Raw genomic sequence first — 27,831 nt, 5'->3', positions numbered from 1 at the left:
GCCTATGGTACTTTTTCTCACCATGAGTATACTACTTCAGAGTTTGGTAGTATTTTAAGAAAATCACTAAGTGAAAACTAATTCTACAACAATACTGCTAACGTTTTACTGCTTGTCTGTAATTTCTGAGAGAGCAATTTTTGAACTAATTCATTATAAAGTCTCTCCACTGAGCCAGCATCTTAACAATCAAGGTAGCCGGCAACCGCTTATCAGGTCTGATTTATGTGCTGGCAAAAGACATTTCCAAGTTTGATTTCCCCCTCATGTTCTACTGGTTACACTTCTGTCAAAGCTTGTATTCAATTTTGTGAGTTTATAAAGTTGAGACATGCTGTACTTATGTTGCAAGGCAAATTCATACAGTGAACATTTAAGGAGCTGGCCATTAAAGACTGTTGCGAATCATTTCTATTTCAATTGGGTTCATATCTAACCCAGAGTAGCACTGATTTCGCCTTCATACAAAGCCAATACTCACAGTGTCTGGGCTACCCTCCAGCAACACATTAATGGCTCTGTTGACATCCCCGTTGCAGTCGTGCAGTGCGATCATAGACTCATCCTGGTCCTTGCCTGTGATGTCAATCAGCTGCAAAAGAAGAAGGAGCATGATGAGTAACAGAGGCTGGCTCACACTCCTGGTGACTTGATAATAAAAAAGCTCTTATGTAACCAATATGCTTTTAAAAGACATACATAAACAATACAGGGTTATCTACAAAACAGAAAGCCTGCCAGAGATTTAGCATCTTGGTCACTTCAGTGGCTTCAACACAAAGTTCATTTTCCCTAAAGACTGGCTCAATGCCATCTTTCAATACATTTATTGGGGAGAATCCTAATAGTTTTGCCTTTAGCACATAATAGAAGAAGAATTGGGAGGGATGAAACCCTCTTTAATGGTCACACATGCAGAGCACACAGTGACATTTGTTCTCTGCATTTAACCCATCCTAGTACCAGGAGTCTAGTACTAGGAGCAGTAAAATAGATGAAATGGATCAACAACAAAAAGGTGCTTTGTCATTTCATAACCAAGATTGCGCTTTAAATAATAAATATATCTTTATCTATCTATCAGGGATGCAAACACACGTATGGTGAAAAAAGAGAACTGTTAGAATCAGAAAAAAACAGCGTAATATACCATCTGACAAAGGCCTGTGCAATAATGCTTCAATTAACTGGCTATTCTTTATAATATACTCAGATCAATAGGAGACAGAGATGTTACGTTATAAATCAAGGGTATTTATTAATATTTACAGCAGGGGTGGGGAACCTTTTTCTTCTCAAGGGCCATTTACATTTTTACAACATCCTCCGAGGGCCGTACAAATTATTGAACTCAACCTCTGCTTAAAAAAATAAAATCACAGCCCATTCATTTGGCCTTTCTTTCATGCTGTGCAAAGAAGAAGAAATATATTCCAGCGTTTATCCGATAGTGCTACTGAACCATTTTCAAAAAGGGAGCAAGAACCAAGAAAGCTGAAGAAGAACAAAAGGATGTGCATCAGCTCACCTGTTTGACCTTCTCTTCAAAGTCTGCATCATTGTGGTCTGAAATCACCTGGGCCAGTCGGATCTGCTCTGCCGTAGCCTGTTCCAAGGGGAGTGAAACATCCAATATTTGAAACAAGCATAAGCGCAACATTTTATTTATATCATTGTAAAAGCAGAAAGGACAAACCCATATAGCAATTTATAAAATCCATAATTGCGAAAACAAAACATTTCCTCGTCAAAAATTAAGCACCACTGCCACTGGTTACTAGAGGCCTTGTTAAGAGTTAGACCAGTGGTTCTCAACTGGTGGGTCACGACCCGGACCCGTTTCGAGTGGGTCGCAGATGTGTGAGTGAAGGACACATTTTTTTTTTCTGGAAGTACCAGAGACCATAAACAGTTTTACGAAAACTTCTGTCACGTAGTGATCATCTTTTCAATTATTATTCAATTATTATTAGTATGTTGGGTAATAATAGATTTATTTATTTTCTTCTCAAAGTGTACCAGAATGCATAGTTTATATGTTAGTATTTCTAAAAGATCTTGTGGGGGAGAATCCCCCCAGACCCTCCTGCTGGGGTTGGGTTTTCAGCATGTGGGCCTTTTTATGTTATAAAGTTCAGCTTTGATTCCATCATCATATATATATATATATATATATATATATATATATATATATATATATTACACCACGATTTTTTGTTGAATAGATTTGAGTGGTTCCAAATTTTGGCTCGCGATTTATTGACAAAGAAAACATGTGGGTCCCGAGGCCTGACCAGTTGAGAACCACTGAGTTACGGCCCGTCTACACTACAGGCATCGAAAAATGCTTTCAACGCTTCGCCCATTCACTTGAATGGGGTGACGTAGAAGATTTTTAATCTTTGCCGAACTGCATTGTGGGGAGCATGGCAGGGCTTTGCAAGCATCACGAGTATCTATCAGCATCAAAAGTTGAACAATGTTCAACTTTTGAGGCTTGATGCTTGGCATCAGCCAATCAAATCCCGTTTATGCAAATCCCGCCAGTGCAAGCGCTAGCCAATCAAACCGCGTGCAAGCTGGGAGAGCCAGACCGCAGTTCATTTCCTCATATTCCAAACGAGATATTACGGTAGCAAATCACCCGGTTCTTTACGACCAGAACTATTTACCGGGATACAAATCGGAGGAACCACGCAAGGTGAATCCTGCACGCTTTACCAAGGTGCCAACCATTGCCTAAACCAAACGGAGTACATCTAGTATGTGAGAAGTATTCTGCCACCAACAATCTTCTGTTGTGTGTTGCATGTGTGAAAAGGAAACTACATACAATGAGCAGACCTGATTCTACAGATAATGTCTATATAAAACCTGGCAAAAGATGATGTAATAGGGATGCAAGCGGCTTCCTTCTCTCATACAGTGCATATTATGTTGAGCTATACATTTGGAATTCAAAGTTATATTGACTAACACTGTTCCTATTGTTGCTGTCTCTACTTCTGACAGCTGGAAAAGGTGGGCTTACCTGAGGCCTTTGCTTGTGCTGTGTCTGACTCTGTGTCTGGCCCTGTGTCTGATCCCAGCTGCCCCGGGCTCGGTTCCCGCCCATGGACGTCATCATTTACAGTATATACAAATAACAGTATTTACAAAGGAATAACACCTGAGGAGAGATGGAGGAGAAAGGCATTACAAGACTGTAACTTTGACCTATTGATACCATGATGTAAATGTGTGGTACACATGAATAGTACTTCCTCAAACTGCAGTGGCTTAATGCCTAGTGGGGGAAGCTAGCAGCAGTGTCAAGAAGACAGCATCAGTCTTGTTCCCATATACGCCTTGAAAACGTTGACAATGGGTGTTTTTCAGCCCCTTTCTAAAACCAAAGCTAGCAACGGGTTTAACCCAGGATGAAAGAGTGACATGGTACATGGCTGCACTAAAGACACACAACTGCATAACGTTAACCAAGTTATTTACATCTTCAGAGCATTATGCAACACTTTATAAAAATATCCGAGGTGGTGTTTCACCAACCTACATTGTGAAACAACAGTGCATTTTCGCAAAAAAACATGATAGATAGAACACATTGTTTTGAAGAGTAAATCACAAAGTAATGATTATTACACGTTATGTTAGTTACTCGATTAACCTAGCTATCGACAGTGACTGCTTAATCTTTCACAAGTTACGTAAACCCTGTTTGGACTAGCCCACAAACAAGCCTAAAGCCAGGGCCTGTCCAACATATCCCATTCTACTAGCCAGCCACATGGCCAAAATGCTAGCCAACTAGCTAACATTAATACTTGAGGGGAAAGCATCTAGCTTTTAAGTCCTGATGGGCTTCCGCTTCTCACGGCTTCACCTCATGGCGACAACGAGGCTAGCTATAAAAGCAGTCAGCTAACCAGCTAACTGAGTGCCCATAACTGGCTACAAACCGCTGAGTGGTTAGCGTTAGCTACCTTAGCTTGACAGCCAACAAGTTAAATAGCTTATCTGCTAACGTTACTACCGAGAAGTAAGGCTTCCATATTCACCCAAACCAAAAACGCCCATGCCACTCCATTGGCACTAGTTGTCTGCTAACAAATGTTAGCTATGCTAAATTAATTTACTAACGACGTTTCGCCCAGCTAGGCAACGTTAGCATGTTAGCTGGGTTAGCAAAGCTTAACAAACTGCTGAACCACTCTTTAATATCCAGCCCCAGTTTATATTTGATGGCCGGGCTCTTCAAATAGAAAGCACCGAGGATAAAGGTAGGCCTGCAGGCCCATACAATGAAAATAAATAACAGGCGATACTGACCAGAAACCCGGCTCAATATTAGACACACACTGCTACACAACCGACCGACAAGTCTCGTTGTCGACCTTCCAGTCGGATTTAGGACAGGATATATTTCCTGAACCCCAAGTTGATACAACTAAGTTGACAAAAATATAGCGAACCGTCTCGCTCACGCTCACACAATAAGCGAGAGACTGAATTTACCTGTTTCTTTTCCACTCTGACACCACTGAGCGCTGCGTCACGTGATTTACATTGCGCTTCGAGGAAACTGGACCCATCACATGTGATCACTAACTAACATTTAGCAAACTGAGGGATGCTGCATGTGAGGGATTGCATTTATGTCATACGAAAAAGTGCATAACATGTATACATTCATTGAAAAATATGAGTAAAAAACTCAGGACAGCACAAAACAGATACAAAGAGTGAATAGTAGATACAATCAAGCACATGAACATTACATTACATTACATTGCATTTAGCTGACGCTTTTATCCAAAGCGACTTACAATAAGTGCGTTCGACCAACAAAATACAAACTTGAAGAAAACAGAATCATATAAGTACATCAGGTTTCATAGAGCTAAAACATTTCAAGTGCTACTCAACTGGCTTTTAGATAAGCCATTCCTTTATTTGTATATAATTGCTCTGTTAGCAGTTCTTTGTTAGTATATAAGTGCTTTGTTAATAATTATATCGCTCGAAGTGGAGTTGAAAGAGAGCACATAGAAGCAAAATACACGTTATAAAGACAATAGGCCTACCGTCCATATACATTTAAAACAAATCTTAATTCATGAATAGTGTAAAAGGAATTTGCAATTGTACTGCCTGTGCAGCATTAAATACCTTCATTTAGGTAGCGACCATTTAAGGGACCCACTAATGTATAAAGTTGTATTTGCAAGTGTGTAAGTATGAAAGTAAATACATGAAAAATAAATAAAATACATTGTGAAAAAAAATATTAAAGTGTATGTATGTACATGCATTATTCTAAAATAGTACAATAATATGCAATATTGTTATGAAATGTACACTATAAGGAAATAGGCAACATATCTTATGTAAATAGAATAATTATTCATAATATAGTGTTGTATATGTTGTTATATACAATTTCCTCTTCCTTCTCCTACTACTACTATTACTCCTACTATACTACTACTACTACTACTACTACTACTACTACTACTACTACTACTACTACTAAGTACTACTACTACTACTACTACCACTACTACGACTACTACTACTACTACTACTACTACTAGTAGTAGCCTAGTACTACTACTACTACTAATATTACTTCTACTAGTAGCCTACTACTACTACTACTACTACTACTATTACTACTACTAGAGGCAACATATCTTATGTAAATATAATAATTATTCATAATATAGTGTTGTATATGTTGTTATATACAATGTCCTCTTCCTTCTCCTACTACTACTATTACTACTACTACTCCTACTATACTACTACTACTACTACTACTACTACTACTACTACCAGGGCCGTCCCTCCCTACAGGCCGATCATGCAGGCTGCATGGGGCCTCACATTGCGCAGGGGGCCTCGCGCAGGGGGCCTTGGCTTATGAGCTCGGCTTTTGCTCAGTTCTCAGCGCAGTTCTCCAAGCACCCTTTGATGCCTTTTATCTGCTAATGTACAGGAGGAAGAGTGATAAACTGTCTGTCTAGTTGGCTTACATAACAGTTAAAGTTTACAGCCTAAAAAACATGGATCATTTTTTCCCCTTTTATTCATTTTTATGTCAATTTGCACATTTCATGGTGAGGCCCAGCCTCTCCCCTTAACCCATAATAGTCATCATCATGTCAACCACAACACATAGAAATACTGATAGAAATGTGTGTGTAGTTGTTGATACATTGCTGAGAGAGGGAACTACATTTGAATACAGATTTAAGAAATATCAGTTTTTGAGCATGTAATAAGCATGTTTTGTCTTGACTATATTACAATAAAATAATATAGTATTTATATTATTGAATTAATTATGATTATGATTATGATTATTAGTAGAACTAGTTTATTTGCATTAATTATATTTTAATCTTTTCGAGACTAGTATTTGGCAGGAAATGACATATTCAACTGTAAACACATACTGAACGACATACATGCACATTTACCATTTACCTCACTGTATAAGAAAAGTAACTGCGTTGATAATAATAATAAATAGTAATTATACTTGCAAAGTACTTTGTTTCCAAAAAAAGATTTTCAACCCTTTCGGTTGGGGGGGGGGCTCATCTCACGATGTCGCTTAGGGCCCCAAGTTGGCCAGGGACGGCCCTGACTACTACAACCACTACTGGTAGTCTACTACCTAGTTGTAATACAATGATAACTTATCCATTACGGGCAGGTATTTTGTTGTAAGATGTTTATTTTAACGTTCAGAAATAAGGCCGGTAAATATGAACATCATCATCTTTTATTTATTTACTTTAGCTTTATTTCCCTTTATTTCCTTACCTATTTCATTTGACCTTTTCATCATTAATTTGTTTTAAATTATTTAGCTTTCTTTATTTTCACATTTCTGTATAATTTCCCTTTACAACCCCTCCCCTAACTATGAAACCACATGTATTTATTGCAGATTAATCTTGCGTCCCCTGACTGGTCCTACTAACACGGTTATTACGGTAATTTGGAGCGTCGCAAATCAATTGTTGCTGTCGCCTTGCGGCTTCTAGCTAGCACAAGCTAAACTGCGTACTTTGCATGATGTCGTTGAACATGAAGAGGCATATCAGTACGATTACTGAATAGTATCTTATTTTTTAACAGTCCTGCAGACCTAAACAATTTGTCGTCTGGGCAGCACTGGCCATTATTTTCATAATGGTCCACCGAGCGTTAGCTATGAAGCTAATGTAGCAATATAACGTTAGATTCATTGTTAGCCGAGTGAGCTAAATGACCTGTAGATAGACTGTACACACTGACAGATAACATGGCAGAGTCGTTATCAGGGGTTAATGTTGTGCTGGTTATGGCATATGGAAGCCTGGTAAGTAAGTTTCAGTTTCAGTTGTTATCTGATAGGGGCTTATGTGATGATGCTCGTGTTGAAACCCTTTCCTTTTACATTTGCAGGTGTTTGTGCTGCTGTTTATCTTTGTCAAAAGGCAAATCATGCGTTTCGCAATGAGATCCCGCCGAGGACCACATGCACCTATTGGCCACAATGCACCAAAGGTAAAGACGATCTCCTTTTTAAAGTCTATGTACCTCTTGTTTGCCTAGAGGGAGTGTATTTATGTTCACAGTTTCATATGATCCCCGGCTCAATATCCTATTAAAATGCCACATTAACAATATCTTTAAATGGGTTTTATGTTCTCAATAATGCTTATAGAAGCTGATCAATAAAACCTGCTCCCTCAGATTTGTGGACAGTTTTCTTGACTTAAAACATTGATATCTCCATAAATTCACAATGTAATTTCACCACCCAAGCTGCTATTGCAACATGTATATATCTGCCTTTGTTCTTTAGCAATTTGCAACTGGTAAATAGCCCTTACCAATCACTTAAACCCTTGAATGTGCAGCAGCTGCTGTTGGTTTAAAAGTTAATGTGTGTATTTATTTTCTTTGTGAATTGATTCACAGGGTTTGAGGGAGCAGATTGACTCCAGGCTGTCCAAGGTCCAGGAGATCCGCTTCGAACCTCGTCTCTTAGAAGAAGAAGACGATAGGCTGAAGCAAGGATCACAGATAAGTCAGTCACTTTTTCATCTCTTCTTATTTTCACCTGAAGCTATTTTTAAGTGTTAAGGACGTTCTTTCATGATGTAACTCAAATATGTTTGTATTTCCCAGGTTGCTTCAACTACCTGTACAGAATGAAAGCTCTGGATGCAATCCGTGACTCAGGTGATTCAATTTGGTGTTAAAATATTTTTTATTCTGCAGGTGTATGTATATTTTCATTCGCTGGATAGACAGCTTTTCATTCATTATTCTCCAAGAATATCTTTATTTTAATAATTCTATTATTCTCCATTACTTAACCTTTTGTTTTTGCAGTCACCCACAATTCCCATGGGGAATTTTCATTGAAGTTTCAACTTCTCTAACCTTCACTTCTTGTTCCTTCCTGTTATGACCTCAGGAATTCCTCTGCAGGAGATAAGCCGCTGTCCCAGTGCGTTTACTGGACGCAACTTCAGAAGCTGGCTGATGGAGCTGCGTAACTCCCACTCTCTGATAAAGAGCAGCCGCAGCGCCCTCATTGACCGTTTACTTGAAGGCTACGACAGCGCTCGCCACGGGACTGGGGTCCGTACAAGTTGCAAAATCGAATATAATTGGTTTAAGAGTTCCGTTGTAGCATGTTACTGATTTGCCTTTGACTCTTTGTTTCAGGTATTTGGGGAAGCTGAGTTTCTCGAATACCAGCAAGCTCTCAACGAACTGGCTGATGTGTAAGTGTTGCTGTACTGGTCCAGACTTGAAATTGTTAGTCTTGCAAAATTGCTGGAGAAAGTTTCTCAATCTGCATTACTCACACTGATAGGGTAGTGTATTGAATGCTTTCAATTGTATTTGAAAGTTTAGAGCAATACAATCAAGTGATAATAAAAACTTTGTCTAGATTTCGATCATCCTTTTTTTTTAAACAGCCAGTGTGGGGCAGAGTCTAGTTTAATTCATCAGAAAAATGTAAATAAACTCAATGGTCAGTATAAAATATTCTAGTATATGAACGTTAGATGATCCCCCTATCTAGAAGCTGCTAAGAAATCAATTGGGTTAGAGCAATTTGGCATTTCCTTAGAAAGACCTACTTGCACTAGTCTTGTGTTTCAGCGCAGGACAGTCTATACCTTGGTTTTTACTACTATAGTTACTGCTGCTATTTCGTTTAAAATGACTAAATATTATTATGTGTACTATTATCATTTTTTCTCTGCCCCCCTCAGGGTGAAAGCCTATTCCAGCAGCACCAGTCTGGACCAGCATCACCAGTCTGCAGCCAAGGACCTGACGGGCTCTCCGGTCCGGAGCACCCCCTCCACCATCCAGGTCACCTACCTGCCCTCCACTGGCCAGCGCAGCAAGAGGCCCAAACACTTTCTGGAGCTCAAAAGTTTCAAGGACAACTACAACACCCTGGAGAGCACCCTTTGAGAGGCTGCTGTCTATAAATGTGTGCTCTGTGGAGCATGTGTGCACCAGGAAACTACCAACTGTAACACTAGCTTTATATGAGCTTTAAAATTCACCCACAAGTTGGATATACATTTTATCACAGTAAGTCACACAAGGTAGTTTTAAAGAATTACATAGAAAAAGAAATGTCCATTTTCAAAATCTTTGTGAGGCCCATATGTACACCGAGGGCCTTTTTCATATTTTGGACCTAATGAGCGTGTGCAGAGGACAAATGTGATTGTAGCCAACCTGGCAGGGTTCCCATTGTCATTTTTGTAAAAACAGCAAAGTTAATGGCCAGTTATCTGGATTCATTTTTATTTTTCTCAAATTGTAAATACGAGTGTACATTTTGACTTTCTGTGTTTGTACAGATGTAAGATATTTATTTAAGGACATTAATTTATTTAATTGACATTGTGTGATTTTTATTTATGTGAGGTTGTACACATTAGTGATTTGAGATAAAAAGCCTTACAACCCATGTCTTCATTTTCATTGTCTTTATTATCTCCACTAGGTGGCAGTACAAGGTCAAGGAGTAAAGATGCAACACAGACGATACAAGTTAGGTGTGAAAAACTCAAGGAGTACATCAAATGAATCAGAGAACAAAAGGATTTTCGTTGAAACCATATACTGTATATATAAAGGTTGAAACAAATGATGACAGTCTACACTACAGCAACAGACAACTTCAGGGTTCACAGTAAATGGGACTTTATAAAAATGTACATACTGGATTGAAAGTATTTTAAAGAAAAAGCATACAGACAATGTATTATTATGGAAGTCAGTTATCAGTTCAAGGTGGTTATTAAATATGCAAACGTTTAGCACAGGCAGGATATATAATAAGGATGTTGAGGCAGCACTCGGCAGCATAGATAAGAAATAAAAACTAGCCTCTAAAGGTAGCCGTATAATAAGTATTTTCCAGCATTAATAAAATAAAGGTTAACTTTATAATAGATATAATATAGCATCACTCATCTTACATTAATCCCACTCTTATGTCAGAGGAATACATTTAAGTTAAACATTAATCATATGTTAGCATTGAAATAGCTAACTGCCTGCCATTAGCAGTGTGGTGCAAAGCACTGAGGAATGTGACCCTGCAGCTCAGGGTCATGGTTAACAGGCTGTAGGTTGAAGAAGTGCTGAAAATCTAATCTAATTGCAGATTTGTATAAGGTTTTCCACATCAATTTGTAACGGAGAAATGTACAACATAAACAGATATTAGTCTCAAACCATCCTTTTGAATTGACCTTTCAAGCAGTTTATTTCTGCATTGGAGAAATAGAGTTGGAAAATAAATGTAACTTCACTCGTGCTGTATTGTTTCCTTTCAAGAATCCCTCCTATCAATGGATCCTAAGTTGAGTTCCCATAACTTTCCTTCTTTAGATTCTGTTAGACACTTAGAGACTCTGAAGGTACGCAGAACAGCCTCAAAAGTAACTGAGGTTCTAAAAAGGACCAAGTGCTTCGTCACCATGAGGTCTGTTAAGCAAGCCTTTTTGAAATACTCCAGATCTTTGTTTCATAAAGGTGTGTGGTTAAATACATTTACACTGTAATCATTCTTTTGGTTGACACCCCACTCAGGACATGATCTCGATGACTTTGATGAACGGGAGGGTCTTGTTGGTCGGTGACGTCGGTGTAAGTGTTTTACTGCACACAAAAATAAAAAGCTTGTTTACAAAAAATGGACATTTAAATCTTCTCAGAAGACCAAATCTCACTGAGAATAAGAAGCAGCTCACCTGTAAACAACCTCTGGTTTGTTCTCAGTGGGCGTCAGAGGCTCCTGGCCTGCCAGGAAGTACTCCATGTGGTCATGCATTTGTCTGTTCTGCAGACAGAAAGGGGTTACAGTCAGTACATTGTGTGAAAAAAGGTGCAATTAAGGAGCGGCAGCATACATTTCTTACATGCAGGACCATTTCTCAGCTTTAATTTGATTGAAAAGGTGGGAAAGGTCAACCACAAACACATACAGTATTATATAACTGCAAAATAAATGCAGTCCTAGTTAGAATAGTCTTATCTATATTTGCCATATACTTGTCCTCACATAGAGCTGTCTCTAAGTGAGGACAAGCACCATTTATTTGGCAATGTAAACTCAAATATCAAGTGGTCTTTTTTGATTGGTTGTCACATGAATTCGTCAGACAAGAACGCCTTTCAGTGGAAAATACATAAAATGTTCCTTCTGAAAGGAAAAAAAGGGCTTTCACATTACTGTAATCTTGTTTATGTTTTTAGGACTTATAAGCTTTATTGCTCCAGTCTCAAACTGTAAGTCAGTTAAAAGACTGCTTATATTTCTATCAGGTTAACTAGTAGTCTGTTACTTATTACAAATCAAAATGTACCTTCCCAACACTAAATAGCCAGTAGTGATTAATTCAGATTGTGATGCAGTTATCCTGACCTCAGCTTCCAGGAAAGCCACCTTCTCCTCCAGATCCCCGATGAAGCGATCTCTCTCTTGGATCACCGTCCGGGAGTTTTGCAGCTGTACCATGGGCAAAACAAACAAACAAACAAACAAACAAACAAACAAACAAACAAACAAACAAACAGTGTGAGTTATCAGGAGCAAGACATCTCACTTATCCAAAAGAGCAGATGCAGCATCACTTATTCATGACAAGCAAGTTTTGTTTCACCACACGTTTCCTCTTTGCTTCTCTCCCGCAAAATCAATAACGCTTTATGTGTCCGCCTCCTCAAAATGTAATTTCCGCGTTAATGGCTTCCTGTGTACCAGAGAGCTCATTTGCATTGTGTGTGTCTGTGTGTGTGCACTTTGTACTGCTAGTAAATACCTGTTCGATCATGTGGCGAACTTTCCTCTGCTGGCTCTTTAACATGTCGTCAAGGTGATGAATCTTCTCCTTCAGGCCGGCCACCTCCGTCTCCAGCTGTTCACACCTGCAAACACACACAAATTATTGAGACCACTTTGTCACATTTGGTACACATAAAGTATACAATAAAACCATAGATTAAGAAAAATGACTGAAATTGTATTTCTTTGTTAGTTTTTTACTAAAGATGATGTATTTATGTTATTTGTAACATATTTATTTTCCACACTAGGAACATATTTTTAAAAAGATAAATCAATTTCACATCATATTTAAGGTTGTGATCTCTCATGCTAAATGATATTTTACATACATTTTGCGGGACATATAAGAGTTAAATAAATAACATTATTGGGCAATACACACTGTGTTTTGTTATTTATGGCTCTGCTTCCTAACTGGCCCACATATTGTACTTGTGCTCATCTGTTCCTACTCTCACCTGTCCTCACTCTCCTCACTTTCCTCCCCGTCTGCTCTGAGCTTCATCAGCTCTGCCTCCCCTGCAGCCATCTTGTCTCTGAGGACGCCGCTCTCGATCTCCATGTTTCCCAGCAGCCTCTGCAGCTCCTCCACCTGCTGACCCCTCTCCTTCGACTGCTCATCCACCTTCTGCAGACGCGTAAACTGCTCCGCCACACGGACGCCACACTCCTCTGCCTCTACCTGTGAGGGGAGCCACAGAGTAAGAAATAGCCTTGGCTTTCCTGTGATCAAGGAGTAATGGACACTCTGTCAAAGGCTCCACACATCCAAACTGTTTTCAATCACTGATTGATCAGATTACAGGAGTTTAGGGCAAGCTGACAGTTAAACCAGATTATTTGAACCACTTTATTTGGAGGGAAAATCAAAAAGTGTCCCTGAAAGGGATATAAATGCATAATCCCTATTGGCACTACAGTAAGTACAGTAATACAAGTCATATCAGGGAAATCTGTAACTCTAATGGATGAAGTTGGTTTGTTTTTGTATTCTTTATAACTATTAGGAAAAACATATTAAGAAGATACGTTATTGTGTGTTCACATTGGAAAAGTGACATGATAAAGTATACTCTAGTATATGCAGTCTGTATGTATACTAAAAGCTCTGATCTTTGAGTTTGCTGTTGACATATACTCCCACAATGTGAAAAGAAAAGAAGGTAATCGTAGCCTACATAAAGGAAATAATTCAAAGTAAAAAACTGTAACATTTTGTGGTTGTCTACATTTCTTCATTTTGTCTGAATCACAACTTTAACGTTTTTTCTGATTGAGTTAAATGACCCAAGACAAATGTACAATGCAGATTCTGTATGCCTGATGTATCAGTGCAATATTGTTGGTGCCACTGACTCTAAAAGGGTATTAGCGCAGACCACAGCTACAGTCCTTGACAGATGAGCCTATGTTAAGTCTGTGGGCAGTGTGTCCCTGCTCGACCTGACAGATGAATGTGCTGTAGAGCAAAGACCCACACAGTGGGGGGGGGGTCTGGGATGAGGGATGAAGTCCAGAGATAAGACTGGCAGATAATGAGGGTGATTAAATGAACAGGACAGCAGCAGAGGAGTGAGTCATAGCTGCAGACAGGAAATCGTGTCGTGTTACTAATCTTGTGAGACAGACCTGCATTCTCTCCTTCTCCTCCTGATGCCTCTTCTCCATCTCCTTCAGCTGAGAGTACAGACGCCGGGTTGCCTCCCTGAGCCGCACACTCTCCTGATTATCCCCGACCTGAGAGCAGGCAGACACAAAGTGACACGCTCCATTAGGCTCAATGTGGCGGACTACTTGAACCTGAGGGCGATTCTGCAGCTAACAAACAGATAAGAGGGGCGTCTGATAGGCGGTTTTCTACGTGTTTAACAGGTTGTTTGGCCGAGCCTGAGGTAGTAAACGCATTTAGACAAGAAACTGGACGCAAGTTCAATTGTGTAGAGATAACTTCTTATCTCGGGACTTTACTGAATAGGTGGATGCGCGGGCCACCCGAATAGGGTAAGGGGCCTTTGGCTTTTCTTGCCGGGGTTGCGGTGCCCCCACAAATAGAATCACATTCTGTGGGAAACATTGATGTGCATTGCAGTTTTATCTGATACCATTTAGAATGGAGGGCAGTGTAAATTGATCCCAGGTTACCTACATCACTCACAGGTCACTGGGTGTGTACAGCCACTATAGCTCCCTGCTCCACTTTCCTTGTAGATAATGGTGTAGTGTTACAGGAGATGTGCTGACTCTAGAATAATGCATGAGAAATACAATATTGTGTTTCTGTGTGGGCTGTTAGTCAGAATGTAAGTGAGCAATGCGCTGTGTGGTGAGCTTTTTAATCAACTTCAGAGTCTGGCACTATTTTCTTATGATAGATAGTGTGAGTGTGTGCTGGAGGGACAGACATTCTTCAATATGAATGTTCAGTAGGTTATTTACACTGAACAAAAATATAAACGCAACACTTTCGTTTTTGCTCCCATTTTTCATGAGATAAACTCAAAGATCTAAAACATTTTCTACATACACAAAATAACCATTTCTCTCAAATATTGTTCACAAGTATGAAAAAATCTTTGATAGTGAGTACTTCTCCTTTGCCGAGATAATCCATCCCACCTCACAGGTGTGGCATATCAAGATGCTGATTAGACAACATGATTATTGCACAGGTGTGCCTTAGGCTGGCCACAATGAAAGGCCACTCTGAAACATGCATTTTTGCTTTATTGAGAGGGTCTGGGGGGGTCCGAAAACCAGTCAGTATCTGGTGTGAGGGTTAGGATTAGGGTTAGGGTTAGGGTTAGGGTAATGTTGTGAATCAAGTGGCCTGTGTCCATCGTCCATAACATACGCCTGCCCATAACCCCACCACCACCATGGGCCACTCGATTCACAACATTACCCTAACCCTTTTTTCATTGTGGCCAGCCTAAGGCACACCTGTGCAATAATCATGCTGTCTAATCAGCATCTTGATATGCCACACCTGTGAGGTGGGATGGATTATCTCGGCAAAGGAGAAGTGCTCACTATCACAGATTTTTTCAGATTTGTGAACAATATTTGGGAGAAATGGTTATTTTGTGTATGTAGAAAATGTTTTAGATCTTTGAGTTCATCTCATGAAAAATGGGAGCAAAAACAAAAGTGTTGCGTTTATATTTTTGTTCAGTGTAAATAGAGATTTGAATGCATTCAAACTAGTTTCGGCTGAAATTGGTTTCCGGCCATTCCTCATGGTTCATTCACATTGAACAGATGAATAGTCGGATCATAAAAGCCACATCAAACATTAGTTATGGAGGGCTGAATTGTGATAAGCTCACCTGAGCTTCCGATTTAGGGAGAACAGTGTTGCCATTGGTGAAAGCTGGCTGGCTGCCGGGCACATGGACTCTGAAGCCATTGGCTGGATACTGAAGATGAGGTGAAGAGGGGGAGTTAGTGCTTTATTTCTCCTTTTACCCAAACCATTTACACATTGTAAAGGACCAATAGATATCACTGCATTTCAACGTAAAGTGATAGTGCACCCACAAATCTGGTATATATATATATATATATATATTTCTACTGTTTGGCACCCCTGACTCAGTGTAATTGTACCTAATTTATAATATGCATGATAGGTTAATATATATATATATATATGAAAATCATCTCTAAATAATTTGTTGCAGGCCTAACTGAGTTAACTTTACAGTTCTACTTTGGAAAACAAAACATGAAACACAAACAAAAGACAGTATGTACACCTCTTTTAAATACATACACACCTATTGGTAAACAATATATAAATCCAATATCATATTTGCTGTCAATACATTTTCTTTTCATTGACTAAAAAGGATTTGTCTTGTGTCAACACTAGGTTCAGAAAAACATCTTAATCCCGGATGCAGGGGGGTGTGCACCTTGTTGTTGTCTGTGTTTTGTCTGGCTGCCATCTGCTCTCTCAGAGTCTTCAGACAGTACCTCACCTAGAAGCAACAAACACATGTGACTTATGCAGAAACTATGACAATCCCCTTCCCCCTTCTTCAACCCATCAACACACACTCTCTAATGTTGTTTTCTATTGGATGAACGTTGACTCATTGTCTAGACATGTTAGAAGAAGTGTTGCTCGGTTCACTGACCTCCTGAATCTGCGACACTTCGTCCGTCAGCATCTTGACGCTCTCTGCTGCCTCTGGACGGGCTTCCAGGTAAACCTAAATGACAGGATTGTGATAAATAACACAGGCGAGCGCACACATACTTCAGAAAAGCAGGAAAAGAGGGACTAGCTTGTACACAATTAAACTAACAAACACTGAAAACAAGCTCACATACCGTAATGACTTCAACTTTCTCTTCTGTTGGCCCTTCTGCGACGACGTTCTCCTACGTTCAGTGGAGAAATCAAAATGTTGTCCCAATCTTTTTTTTTTTCTTTCACTCAGCAAATGAAAAGAAAGCTGTTTCTTCTCTGTTTTTGTACCTTGTTGCTGTGACGCTCAGAGTTGCCGGTTGACTGATCCTGATCTTGTAAAGTGAATCTAAGCCTCCTGCATCGGATCTGAAATGAAAGATGAGGGCATAAGATAAAGTAAATGGAGATGTTGAGACTATGAGAGAAGCAACCAATAGAGAGGAGGGAGAGGGGATAAAAATGAAAGTCACCAGTGAGAAAGAGGGTGGAGCTGAGAAATAAATGCAACATTTTCGCCATAAAACTTCCCCATAGAGAAGATCCTGTAGATTCCACACTGTTAGACTACAAAGCCTAGCAACCAACCTAAAGGAGACTCTTCTATTGTGTCATGGGGCAGTCTTGTGGTCTGGAAAGAACAGGCCACTCTACTTAGCGGAGAAAATGAAACCATTCCAGTAACAGACAAAAATACCAACACTCAAAACCCATCGTGACTGCTGAGTCACTCTCAATACAACACTGTCGCCATAACAACTTAACTTTAAAACTGAGTATTTTTAGAAATAGTTTGTGCAACACCACTAGACAATTCTGGAAAAAACTGATGATTTGATTTGATCATATGCTGTTTCTGGTGGGGTGCCAGCTTCTCCTATATTGCTCAATTCATGATTTATTATATTCTCTTGAAAACAGAGGGAAGTCTTTCAGAGGAAGTGCATGTTTATAACAACTATTAACTCAAAGCTCATCATAATCCACTGATATTGATTGACTTCATAGACATATTTATTTCTAAAGCTTGTAAGATCATCTACTAGAAATGACTAGAAATGACCCACAATATTTAACAGAGCACAACATTAAACAAATGTTTATTATTTCTACACACTTATTTTTTAACTGTAAGACAAAACTTTGCAGGTATTCAGATAAAAACATATAGTGAATACTTTTAACAATGGGATAGGAAGGCTAACAAAAGGTCTTTGAGCTGAGAAATGTAGAGTTTGCAGCATATTTAAATAAAAACATTAGATGAAAAGTAACATAAGTTGATATTCACATTAAATTCCCTTCATCTAAACTGGCTTTTTTTCCCGACCAGATACGTTTAACATATCAGATTGCGACCTTTCCCCAAAGCAAATACTTGCTTAGACTAAACACAATCCTAGTGCAGGTGTGGTTCAGCACACATCGTGTTGCTTTTCTCTGAAAGTGCGAAGAGAACAAATAATTTAGCCCTTTGACAGAATAATTCCTCTTCAGATGGAGGATAACAGTCCAGGTACAGGCGAGTTATGACACATAGTGGATTGTTATTTTAGCACCAACCTAAATTATGCTTAATCCTAGCCTCTAGGTGATGTTGGGTGTTTGTATGTAAGCTTCTATTGTGTGTACACGGTCATAGATACGAGTCTTTGATGTTTATATGGAACATATCTGTCTTGCACTGTGCCTCCACCCCTACAGTACATGAAAGAAATGAGATAAAGACTGAATTGGCTTTAATTAAGCGTTGTCTGGGCGTCAGCTAACTGGTAAATAATAGCAATCAGAAAAGAAATCCAGGTGTTGAATAGCCAAAAAAAAAAAAAAAAAAAATCTCCCGTCGATTTTTTAACTGTAATTATCTTAATTTGTTTTTAAATGTTATTCTCCTGCATCCATTAACCTCAGAGAAACACCCAAGCAACCAACGATGACTTTTAAAGAGCTGAGACAATAGATCATAACAAAAATAAAAATACATGCTCAGGGAGATAAAAGACAGAGGTAGGGTTTGTTCTATAGATTATAGCTGTGGTGCAGTAAGGTGTATACAGCTAATGTTCTCCACACCCTTACATTCCTTGCTCACACAGCGTATCAACTTAGTAAAGCAACATTACACGTCTTCAATACCTCCCTGTGTGAATGACACCTGCGGTTACAGTGCAGGAGTGATAAAGAGACACTAACTTGTTCTATGCATACCACATTCCGAGCGTTGCAATAATTACTTCACTATGGTATACAAATGATTTAATGAGACCACATGGGAACCTGACTGTGAGCATGAAGTCGGAACCAGAATAATACAGGTTGCATTTCCAATTTATTTTGTTGAACACTTGATGGAATCAGGACAGCAGATAGCTTGCACATCTTCCGAGGGAGACTGAAAACTCATCTCTTTCGACTCCACTTCGAGCGATAGAATTACTAACAAAGAATTGCTAAAAAAGCACTTATATACTATTAAAGGGCTGGCTTATCTAAAGCCAGTTGAGTAGCACTTGAAATGTTTTAGCTCTATGAAACCTGATGTACTTATATGATTCTGTTTTCTTCAAGTTTGTATCTTGTTGGTCGAACGCACTTATTGTAAGTCGCTTTGGATAAAAGCGTCAGCTAAATGCAATGTAATGTAATGTAATGATGTAATAATGGCTAAGGGCTAGCACCAGACAACAAACTTGATTTATTCAATCACTCCTTTATTCCTGCAAAAAGCCCTTCATTGGATCCGGCTTCCAAGTACCAGCATGGCAGTCATCAGTCATCATTAAGTGCCAGTCAGTGAATGAATGTTACAGATCCATGTGAAGACTTAGCACAACACCCTGCACAGAGGCCCCAAATACTGTATATATTTGCAGTCTATTGTACTATTGATGATATTAGGCCTTTAACAATGCCGGCAGATGTGGTCAAAAAGGGGCAGAAAGATGACAACATTGTTATCTTCTCTGTTAAACATAAAATGCTTTCTTACACCACGAGTCAACAACAACAAATGTACTGAAATAGAGTTTTACTGTGTGTGCGTGTGTGTGTTTGTCTTCTATGCCTCTGTTAGTGATACTGTACATCTATACACACCACATCTCCTCAAACAGAGCCTTGCTGTGTGTATGATACTGGCCAAAGTGAAACAAGTTAGCACAAATAGAAAGAATAAAAAAGGCCTTGGACTGTTTTGGGATTTTTGTGTGACCCTGTGGAACAAAAACAAACTTGCGTGTGAACGGTTGGAAATAGTTAATGGTTTTAGACTGTGCGCGAACATGCCTACCATTAACATGTCGACACACACGGTTTAAGAAAAAACAAATGGGGGGGACCCAGCAAGTCACATGTGGCTAGAACATTTGGTTATTGTGTTGAAGTTCTCAGCTTTGCGTGTCGGACACAGGCTAAATGGTTTACTTTGAACGTCAGATTTAATTTTAATGTATGAAAACCATCAGAGGCTGTGACGGGCCGACATTCATCCTGTGATCTGAGGGAGCGACAGCCTGAGGCTTCACACAGAGACACGCCCTGAGATGTTCTACTGTACACACAAACACAATGTCTTGCACCTCATGCTTTTCTTTTGAACTTGCTCAGTGGGCACGTTCACATTTTAGGCATGTGGCTGACACTCATGCAGAGAGCTTCAACATAACTTAGAATAGGTTACTGATAATAATCTGATTGTTAAATGAAAGACAATTAAAGTATGCTTTATTAAATGTATCATGCTAATTAATCATGACAGCTGCTAAATCTTATGCCAAGTAAAGTTGTTCTTTTCAAATGCTGTGCTGAATGCCAAAGGATTCCTGGGTAAAAAGAGCAACGGCAGTGAGTTTGAGACAGACAAAAGGAATATTGGAAACCATCTTATTAGATCATACTGTGGTGGAGTCTCGAGCATTATATCACCTCAAAATGCTTTGTTATTCATGAATCAACAGCACCATGACAACAGTAGGTTTACGGATGAAAGAGTTTGATTGGATACAAGTCTTACAAAAGGTGCTGACAATAAACACTCATTCATTGCATACTTTTGCAGCACTGCCTGCCCAATGAACACACAATTAACTGTTAGGTCAATGAAGATTATGAGGGTGTTTTCTAAAGTAAACAGGTTGGACTGATACAACGTCAAGTTCTGACGCTTTGTTCTTATACATACTTGCTCTTTGCTGCATAGTTACGTCCAAACATTACTGTTCATAATGTGATCAGCGCTTTCATCTTCTATGTGCCTTTACGGAGCGATAAATACTGTATCTGCTTCCATTGCTGAGCGCTTCTCCACTAGACCTGTCCATAAAGCTCAGGATATGCTGTACTTCAGTTTTAATGATCTTTATAGGAGGGTTAAGCGGCACATTTTCTGAGTGTCATGAAAACATTTACCGTAAACAAATGTAATCATACACCAATCTAATGAAAATGGCTTTAGAGATGATATCACTGCCAGTAGTTAAGGTGTTCAGCGTTTCATTTCAGTTGATTGATTCTCTCTCTGAAGTATGCTCTTGAGTTTGATAAGATCAAGAGATACACATAATTAGATACTCCACGTCATGCATAACACTGTGCAGAACGCATTCTACTGGTGGAAACCACGCAACATGTACTATAAAGACACCTCTTGAACTTGTGTTCAGTAACGTATAAAGTAGAACTGTTAATCTGGTCGACTGCATTCTTTATGTTTACACCTAGCACTGCACATAATCAATACCCTTTCTGTAATCAATTACTTGGGAATGAAACCTGATCAAAACAATGAACCAATTTGAATGAGACGACAGTATGTTAACATTATTGTTCTGTGCTGCCAGCAACCACCATGATCATTGTTTTCATAAAACAGTCAATATGGTGGTCAAAACAGCTCTGCCTTAACAGGTCACTGCAAACCTCCTATCTAATGTCTTTGAATTGATATGCCATATACTGGTGTATCTATACAGAAAAACAATGCAGAGACAAAACATGAAGTGTTGAAAGAACCTTCTGGTTCGAGCCCTGAGGGAGAAATTGATTACTGGCTTGTGTTTTGCTTTTATCACAGGAGATAGGGGGACAGAGAAGTGCTAAAACATTTGTACATGTTTCAACTCGTTTGTGACTCCTATTAACTCGTTTTGTTAAAGTAAAATTAGGTTGTGAGGTTTACTTCTATATGAGAAAAATACAAGAGGCAAATCCTCACGATTGAGCTGCAATGAGGAAACGTTTTCCATTTTGCTTGGGAGATTAATCATAAATGTTTCCAACTATCATCTGTTTATTGACTAACCAATGAATGCAACCTGTTTCAGCTCTAAAACTGAGGTGATTAGATGCACAATTTAAAGAAGGTGGTATCTGTGGCGACTGTGGCTCAGTGGCTAGTGTGCTGGACTTCGAATCATGGGGTAGCAAGTTCGAGTCCCACTGCATGTCGTTGTGTCCCTGAGACACTTCACCCCAAATTGCTCCTGTGGGGATTGTCCACAGTATTGAATGTATCTAAGTCGCTTTGGAAAAAAGCGTCTAACAAATGACATGTAATGTAATGGTATCTCTAAGCCATGCACACAAGAATGGTGTCTTTTCAAAGTAGAGAAGAGAACACTTTAAAAGAGTAGAGCATACTCAAGTATTGTCCTCTCTGACATTAAGGTATTCAGGGGGGAAATCTACACACATCATTTAAACTGTGTTAGACATGGAGCTAATATGAAAACAGCTGTTACACATTGTGAGTCATGTTTACTGATTTGGAGGTGACATCACTGTTTTACCTCAGTGTCCGAAATACAAGAGCATCTTCATACCGTCAGGGACCTCCCACAATCAATACATTACCATCCAATCCCCGTCATTAAGCTACACACTCCCTCCAGGACTGATATTGAATGATTTCCAAATGATATCACTACAGTGATCACCGGACTGGAGACATAGCGATAAATCTGTGTCTATATATCATCCTAACAAGCTTAAAAGGTTGAAAAGTCACTTCTTGCACACCAGTGTCTAAATTCCTCTCAAAGCACCAACAGAGATCACAGCATGGTGTGACATTCATACATCACCGAGTGCAGTCAAAACAAAGCAGTTTTATTACCAAAGGACACACGCTATGAAGGATAAGGAAAGCCATAGAACACTTTCAACATGTTAGGTTGTTAACATCAGCAAGCCCTGCTCAGGACCATCACACGTCACCCGTAAATCATGGACTCTTCCCTTGTGATTAATGCCAGCAGTATGTGGGGTATGTGAGTCATTTTCCACGGCAAGAGGAGTAACTGATATATGGGAAGCGACTCTACAAAGATTAAAAGTTGCTCAACAGACTCAACGGCAATTTTAGCATTCATACTGTCAGTTTCAAATAAAAAATGTAATTGATGATCAACAAAAAAAAATAAAAAAACCTAAAACTAACAGTGTTGTTGTTGTTGGAGCCTTGTCTGTCGTATGAGTTACGCTAATCAAGAGAACATTTGATTGAAATAAAATATTTGTATGAATGTTTGTACTTGTTTGGTGTAATCTGTGTGTAACAAAGTATTTTAAGTATGATAAGTTAACAAAGAAGAGATACCAAAACATAAGAAAACACTTGAATAAAGTAGACAAATCTACAACAGCAGCTCCTATTATTCACTCCACACTGTACGAACACAAATGCAACCCTTCACTTTATCTCACACAGGATAGTCTGATATCTACCTGGGCAGACGAGGCTGTGGGAACTCTCCCGCTGATGTTCAGGCAGCTGTGATCCGGACGCTCCGTGTCTTTCTGACTAGGTGTGTGGGAAGCCTCGGCTGTCTTGCCTTACATGGCTGGGTGAGGCTCCACCAGCTGCCCAACCCTTTTCTTTCCTCCAAATTGGTCTCCTGGCAGAGAGGAACAGTGCCAGTCTGAGGAGGCGGACGGCTGTTAGCCTCCCCTGCAGGACTGCAATGCCAAGTACACAATGGAAACAACTGGAGGGAACATTTCTCTGTTTGCATATAAACTATCCTGTATATTTATGCTTGTTGATGGGGAGGTCTGAACCGAATAGCAATTTGAAAGCCATCCATTTCATTGGAAATCTGACAAACTGTTATTTTCAAATGTTAATGGAATTGCTAAAGAAAAGGACAATGTGGAAAACTATTTAGAAGTCTTCAACCAGCAATTATTAAACAGTTTCAATCAATCCGAGTAAATTAGTGACTAGGTTAAATCTTACTTAAGTGTAACCTAATTTATAATATATAACCAACTTGGTACAGTATGTAACCGATGGATAAACTGGTATGAAGAAGGCTTCATGTGTCTGCCACATGTTGACAGATAGCAGCACTCTGAGGAATGCCTAGTGCGAGTTATATAAGAGTTTAATGATTAATGAGGCGTCTTTAAAAGAACTGTCACTAACCTTCTGAGTGTGTGCAGTGTAAACAAAACTCTGCAAACAGAAGTCAGATGCCACAGTCCATATATGTTCTCGCTTGTGTTTTGGTCCATGTATCTCCAACTTTCATTACCATATCTGCAACTAAAATAACTTTTATATACATGCTTCAGGGTTTCTTTAAACTGATTTTTTTTTTGGATTGCAACCATTAGTGTTTTTAATAACTTTGTCTTTTGGGACGGTTTTTAAATGCCATTTTCCTAATGTCTTTCATTTTTGTAAAGCACTTTGAATTTCCTTGTGTTGAAAGGTGCTATATAAATACATTTGCCTTTCCTTGATCGAACAAAACTAGATGTCATGTAAGGAAATTGGTGGAAGTTTTGGATATTTTTTCTAAAATGTTCTGATATTTTAAAGACACAACCATTGACTTATCATTGATACAAATATTGACACAATAAAACGATTTCACAGAGCTCCATAAGGTGCCTACAAATGGTTTCTTTTGTCAGGGCAACAAAAACAAAACATTTATTAACAATTATTTGTGTTACATAATTACAATTAGTCATGAAAGAGTTTGGAACTATTATAAAGTTGGCAATTTTACTGAAAAAAAGTTGTTGATAAGGTTCTGTTAGTTAACAAAACGTTTCGTTTTTGAATTATATCCTAAATGTGAGTTTTGTTTGTTTATTTATTAACACAAAGAGCAGACTTGCATGTTTGTACTAAACACCATGTCATGTATCACACTATTTGACATTATTTATAGTTGCTTATTCTTTTGTTGATATGTGAGCAGTGCAAACATGCCATTTAACTACATATCAAACACAAAAGAGTGGCTTAGAGTTGATGGATCTCTATTGTAGCTTTAAAAGTAAACCAGAAAGCCTACAGCAATCCAGCTGAGCTATTTTAATAACATCCTTGCCTAGAACATGTTGCTCTTCCCAGCATGTTCTCACGCCATGACACAACACACACTAACTTCAATGGCATTTTCAAGATATATCAAAATGTGTTAAAGTGGGACAATAAACGTTGCCCTGTGGAAACTGGATTGCAGAACTGTATGCAAAGGTTATGTTTACAGTGAGATTATGAGGTTCATTTAAAAAAAGGTACCTCCGGGAGAGTGTCAATGCTTTGTAAAATAACCTGTGAATTCATAGTATCAACCTGATCAAGTTCATATGTACAGAGCCCTTAGTCACTCTTACAGTCAATGGCTGATGAAAGAGTATCCCCTCCAAACCGTCAAGCCATCATTTTAATCATTTTTGTAGTTTGTTTCAGCATTGTTAGAGCATGTCAAAGCTGAAAGCTACCATAAAACAATTTGATAATTGTTTATAAGTCTAGGCATGACCAAGTTGTTGTCCTCTTTCTGCCAGATTATTGCATACACAACAGATGTGTTGATTCATGCCACCATCCAGGCACACATAGAGTGTGAGGATAGGACATAGTACTTATCTGTTCAATGGTTAAGGCCAATGAGCAACTTAGACTATGTTAAAAATAGTATAAAAAGTTATATAATGTTTAACCTCTCATTTGACGATTATCATTTATGTCACTTACAATACAAGGGTCTAAAGAAAACCCGTTATTAAACAAAAAAGTATGTTTTGTGCAATATGTCAAAGTCAGATATGTAACTGAAGTAATATTGGTCACAGAAAAAAAGAAAAATGGACAACCAAAGAATGAAAGAGATTTTCATTTAGTTACCAAACCAAAAATCTTGGCACGTTGAGTTCTTTGGAGCTCATTGCGTGGAATCCTGTGGAAATTTGATTTGTTCCATAAAAGCAGTGGGTAAGTGCGTCAAGACTCAACTTGTTTCGACATATCATTTCATTCTTAGATCAAGTTTCAATCGACTATGCTGTTCAAGCACGATGTAGATAAACAGTCTAAAAAGAGCTCCACACTAGTTGTTCAAAGGCAAAAAGCATGTGACAGTTCCAGAGAAAGTACTATGTACACAATGACTCATACAGTCACTCAGTTGGAAAGGTCAATGGTTAGTAAAGTTCAACCAATAAAACAAGTGTAAATCAGCACTCCCATATCATATGCTATTTGACATAAATGAGTATTGTATTAAATGTAAATAAATGCAAGAGGTATTTGTTTTCGTAATTAAAAGCTATTGAGTTCAGAAACCATTTGACATTACTTTGATCTCTTTTGGTGGATATATATAAAAAGTAATTAATATGCCTACTAAATTGTTGCCTTAAGGCTTAAATGCAGTCACATTCAGTCATTATAAGACTAAATAACAGTGTAGAATATAACAGCAGAGTGACATGCATCCGGCTCTAGGCTTCTATCTTACAATAGAGTAAAGACGATGGTGGCTGTTTGACAAAACTGACAAATTCCCTTTGGGGCTAAATCCATGGGCAAAACACATTTGTGTAAATGCTTAATAACATGACATATATAACATGAGTGTATCATATCTGCATTCTAGCAATGGCGGAAACTAAAGTACTCAGATACCGTACTTTATTAAAAGTACAAATACAACAGTGTAAACATACAAGTCCTGAGTTCTTAATGTTACTTAAGTAAAAGTACAGAAGCATCCAAATGTACTCAAATATCAAAACTAAAAGTACTCATTCTGCAGGATGGCTCTCTTAAAAGTGTTGTATTATTAGAATATTATTCAGTTTTTATCATTAAAAAATCATGTATGTCATTTGAATGTTGTTATTCATCAATATCCGGCAGATTTTAGTTTGATTTTAGACTGAGAAAATGTGTAGTAATTATATTTCAAGTAAACAGAAAATGTCAATCAAGTAAAAAGCTACGAATAAATGTAGTGCAGTAAATGTACAATATTTCCCTCTGAGAAGAGGTGGTTTGGAAATACAAGGTAGCAGAAAAATGGAAATACCCCAACATTATACTTGGATAGGCCTTCTTCAGTAGGCTACATCCCAACACTGCATTACAGACTGTATATGAAGCTCTGCATTCATATTTGCTTACTTTCATGTCATGAAATCACATTTCAAACATCCCAGAAAGCACCTTTTTCATTTTTAAATGAGCATTTTTACTTTAATATGGAAACTGAACATGAGCTTTAAGTAAAACAGGTTAGTCCAAATACCTCCTTAACAGTTAAAGTTGGCTAACCTCATCTATCACAGCTGTTCGTAATAAAGTTAACTTTAGTCCAGTAGGACCGCAGGAAATAAAAACTGGGATAAAGTCACTGTAAATGTATTATTAAGAACTATGTTCACGTTATAGTTATATTAAATGTGTTTTACTATGTGTCTCTTTATCTAAACATTTAGTTGTATTATTCACTCACGTTATCTTTGGTGTACTCTTCTCCATTGTCCTCAGTCCTCGTCACGCCGCTCATCTTTTCGTTGCAAAGTTAAAACAACGCATGAAATTGAATAAGAAATGATGGCAGCTGAACGTTTCTTTTCTTTACAGCGTTAAAAACGTTACATGTTGTGCTCCTCGCAGACAAAGTTATGATATACTTTATCAAAGAGTGAGGAGACACCCGGAGCAGCTCCTGCCGCGTTCACTGCAATTCTTTCCAGGCAGTAAATCTAAGCCCTGCAGGTGTTCAACATGCCTGCACCCCGTGTAACAGGAATGTTCTGAATCATAAATCAGGATGTAGGAAGCATTGTCATTGTGCATGTTTTGTAATTCACAAAAGTATTGTATTTATTTTTATTTTTTGTCATGCTAAATGTTGTTGTTTTTATAGGGATAGTATTTGGTTTGTATACATGCCATTACACACAACAGGCAAAATTAGACTATAGCCTACTGCATCTTAAGGTT

At 38.5% G+C, this 27,831-nt stretch overlaps 3 protein-coding genes across 11 annotated transcripts in view; 1 reads left to right on the top strand and 2 right to left on the bottom strand.

Annotated features, from left to right (window-relative positions):
• The window catches only part of ubap2l (ubiquitin associated protein 2-like), a 36,406-nt gene extending 31,796 nt beyond the window's left edge, over nt 1–4,610 (bottom strand). For 5 of the 8 annotated variants that reach the window (XM_079654719.1, XM_079654725.1, XM_079654722.1 and 2 more), the window contains exons 1-4: nt 4,327–4,497; nt 3,032–3,169; nt 1,529–1,606; nt 482–592 (exon numbers count right to left, since the gene is read on the bottom strand). In XM_079654719.1, coding sequence (XP_079510845.1) covers nt 482–592; nt 1,529–1,606; nt 3,032–3,127 — 285 coding nt within the window. In that variant the 5' untranslated portion in view covers nt 3,128–3,169; nt 4,327–4,497. The other 3 variants (XM_079654720.1, XM_079654723.1, XM_079654726.1) reach the window with 3 other exon arrangements.
• Nucleotides 4,611–6,639: 2,029 nt separating this feature from the next.
• Nucleotides 6,640–10,003, top strand: LOC307022689 (protein C1orf43 homolog). The gene is made up of 7 exons (XM_079655549.1): nt 6,640–7,369; nt 7,456–7,557; nt 7,975–8,083; nt 8,185–8,238; nt 8,477–8,643; nt 8,731–8,789; nt 9,288–10,003. The coding sequence occupies exons 1-7, from the start codon at nt 7,313–7,315 to the stop codon at nt 9,493–9,495; spliced, it is 756 nt and encodes a 251-aa protein (XP_079511675.1). The 5' UTR covers nt 6,640–7,312; the 3' UTR covers nt 9,496–10,003.
• Nucleotides 10,004–10,007: 4 nt separating this feature from the next.
• tuft1b (tuftelin 1b) lies at nt 10,008–27,576 on the bottom strand. 2 transcript variants are annotated; one of them, XM_079655547.1, is made up of 12 exons: nt 27,338–27,576; nt 16,875–16,952; nt 16,727–16,777; nt 16,531–16,605; nt 16,306–16,371; nt 15,718–15,807; nt 14,021–14,128; nt 12,850–13,073; nt 12,366–12,471; nt 11,969–12,052; nt 11,295–11,383; nt 10,008–11,202 (listed from the first exon to the last, which is right to left on the bottom strand). In XM_079655547.1, exons 1-12 carry the CDS (start codon nt 27,389–27,391, stop codon nt 11,130–11,132), a joined length of 1,098 nt encoding a protein of 365 aa, XP_079511673.1. In that variant the 5' UTR covers nt 27,392–27,576; the 3' UTR covers nt 10,008–11,129. The 2 variants fall into 2 exon arrangements, with proteins under 2 accessions (XP_079511673.1, XP_079511674.1); XM_079655548.1 differs by lacking the exon at nt 27,338–27,576 and adding an exon at nt 23,307–23,552.
• Nucleotides 27,577–27,831: the final 255 nt, after the last annotated feature.

This window comes from Notothenia rossii (assembly GCF_949606895.1).
Source record: "Notothenia rossii genome assembly, chromosome: 10".
Taxonomy (NCBI): Eukaryota; Metazoa; Chordata; class Actinopteri; order Perciformes; family Nototheniidae; genus Notothenia; species Notothenia rossii.
This window is presented reverse-complemented; position numbering and strand designations above follow the sequence as displayed.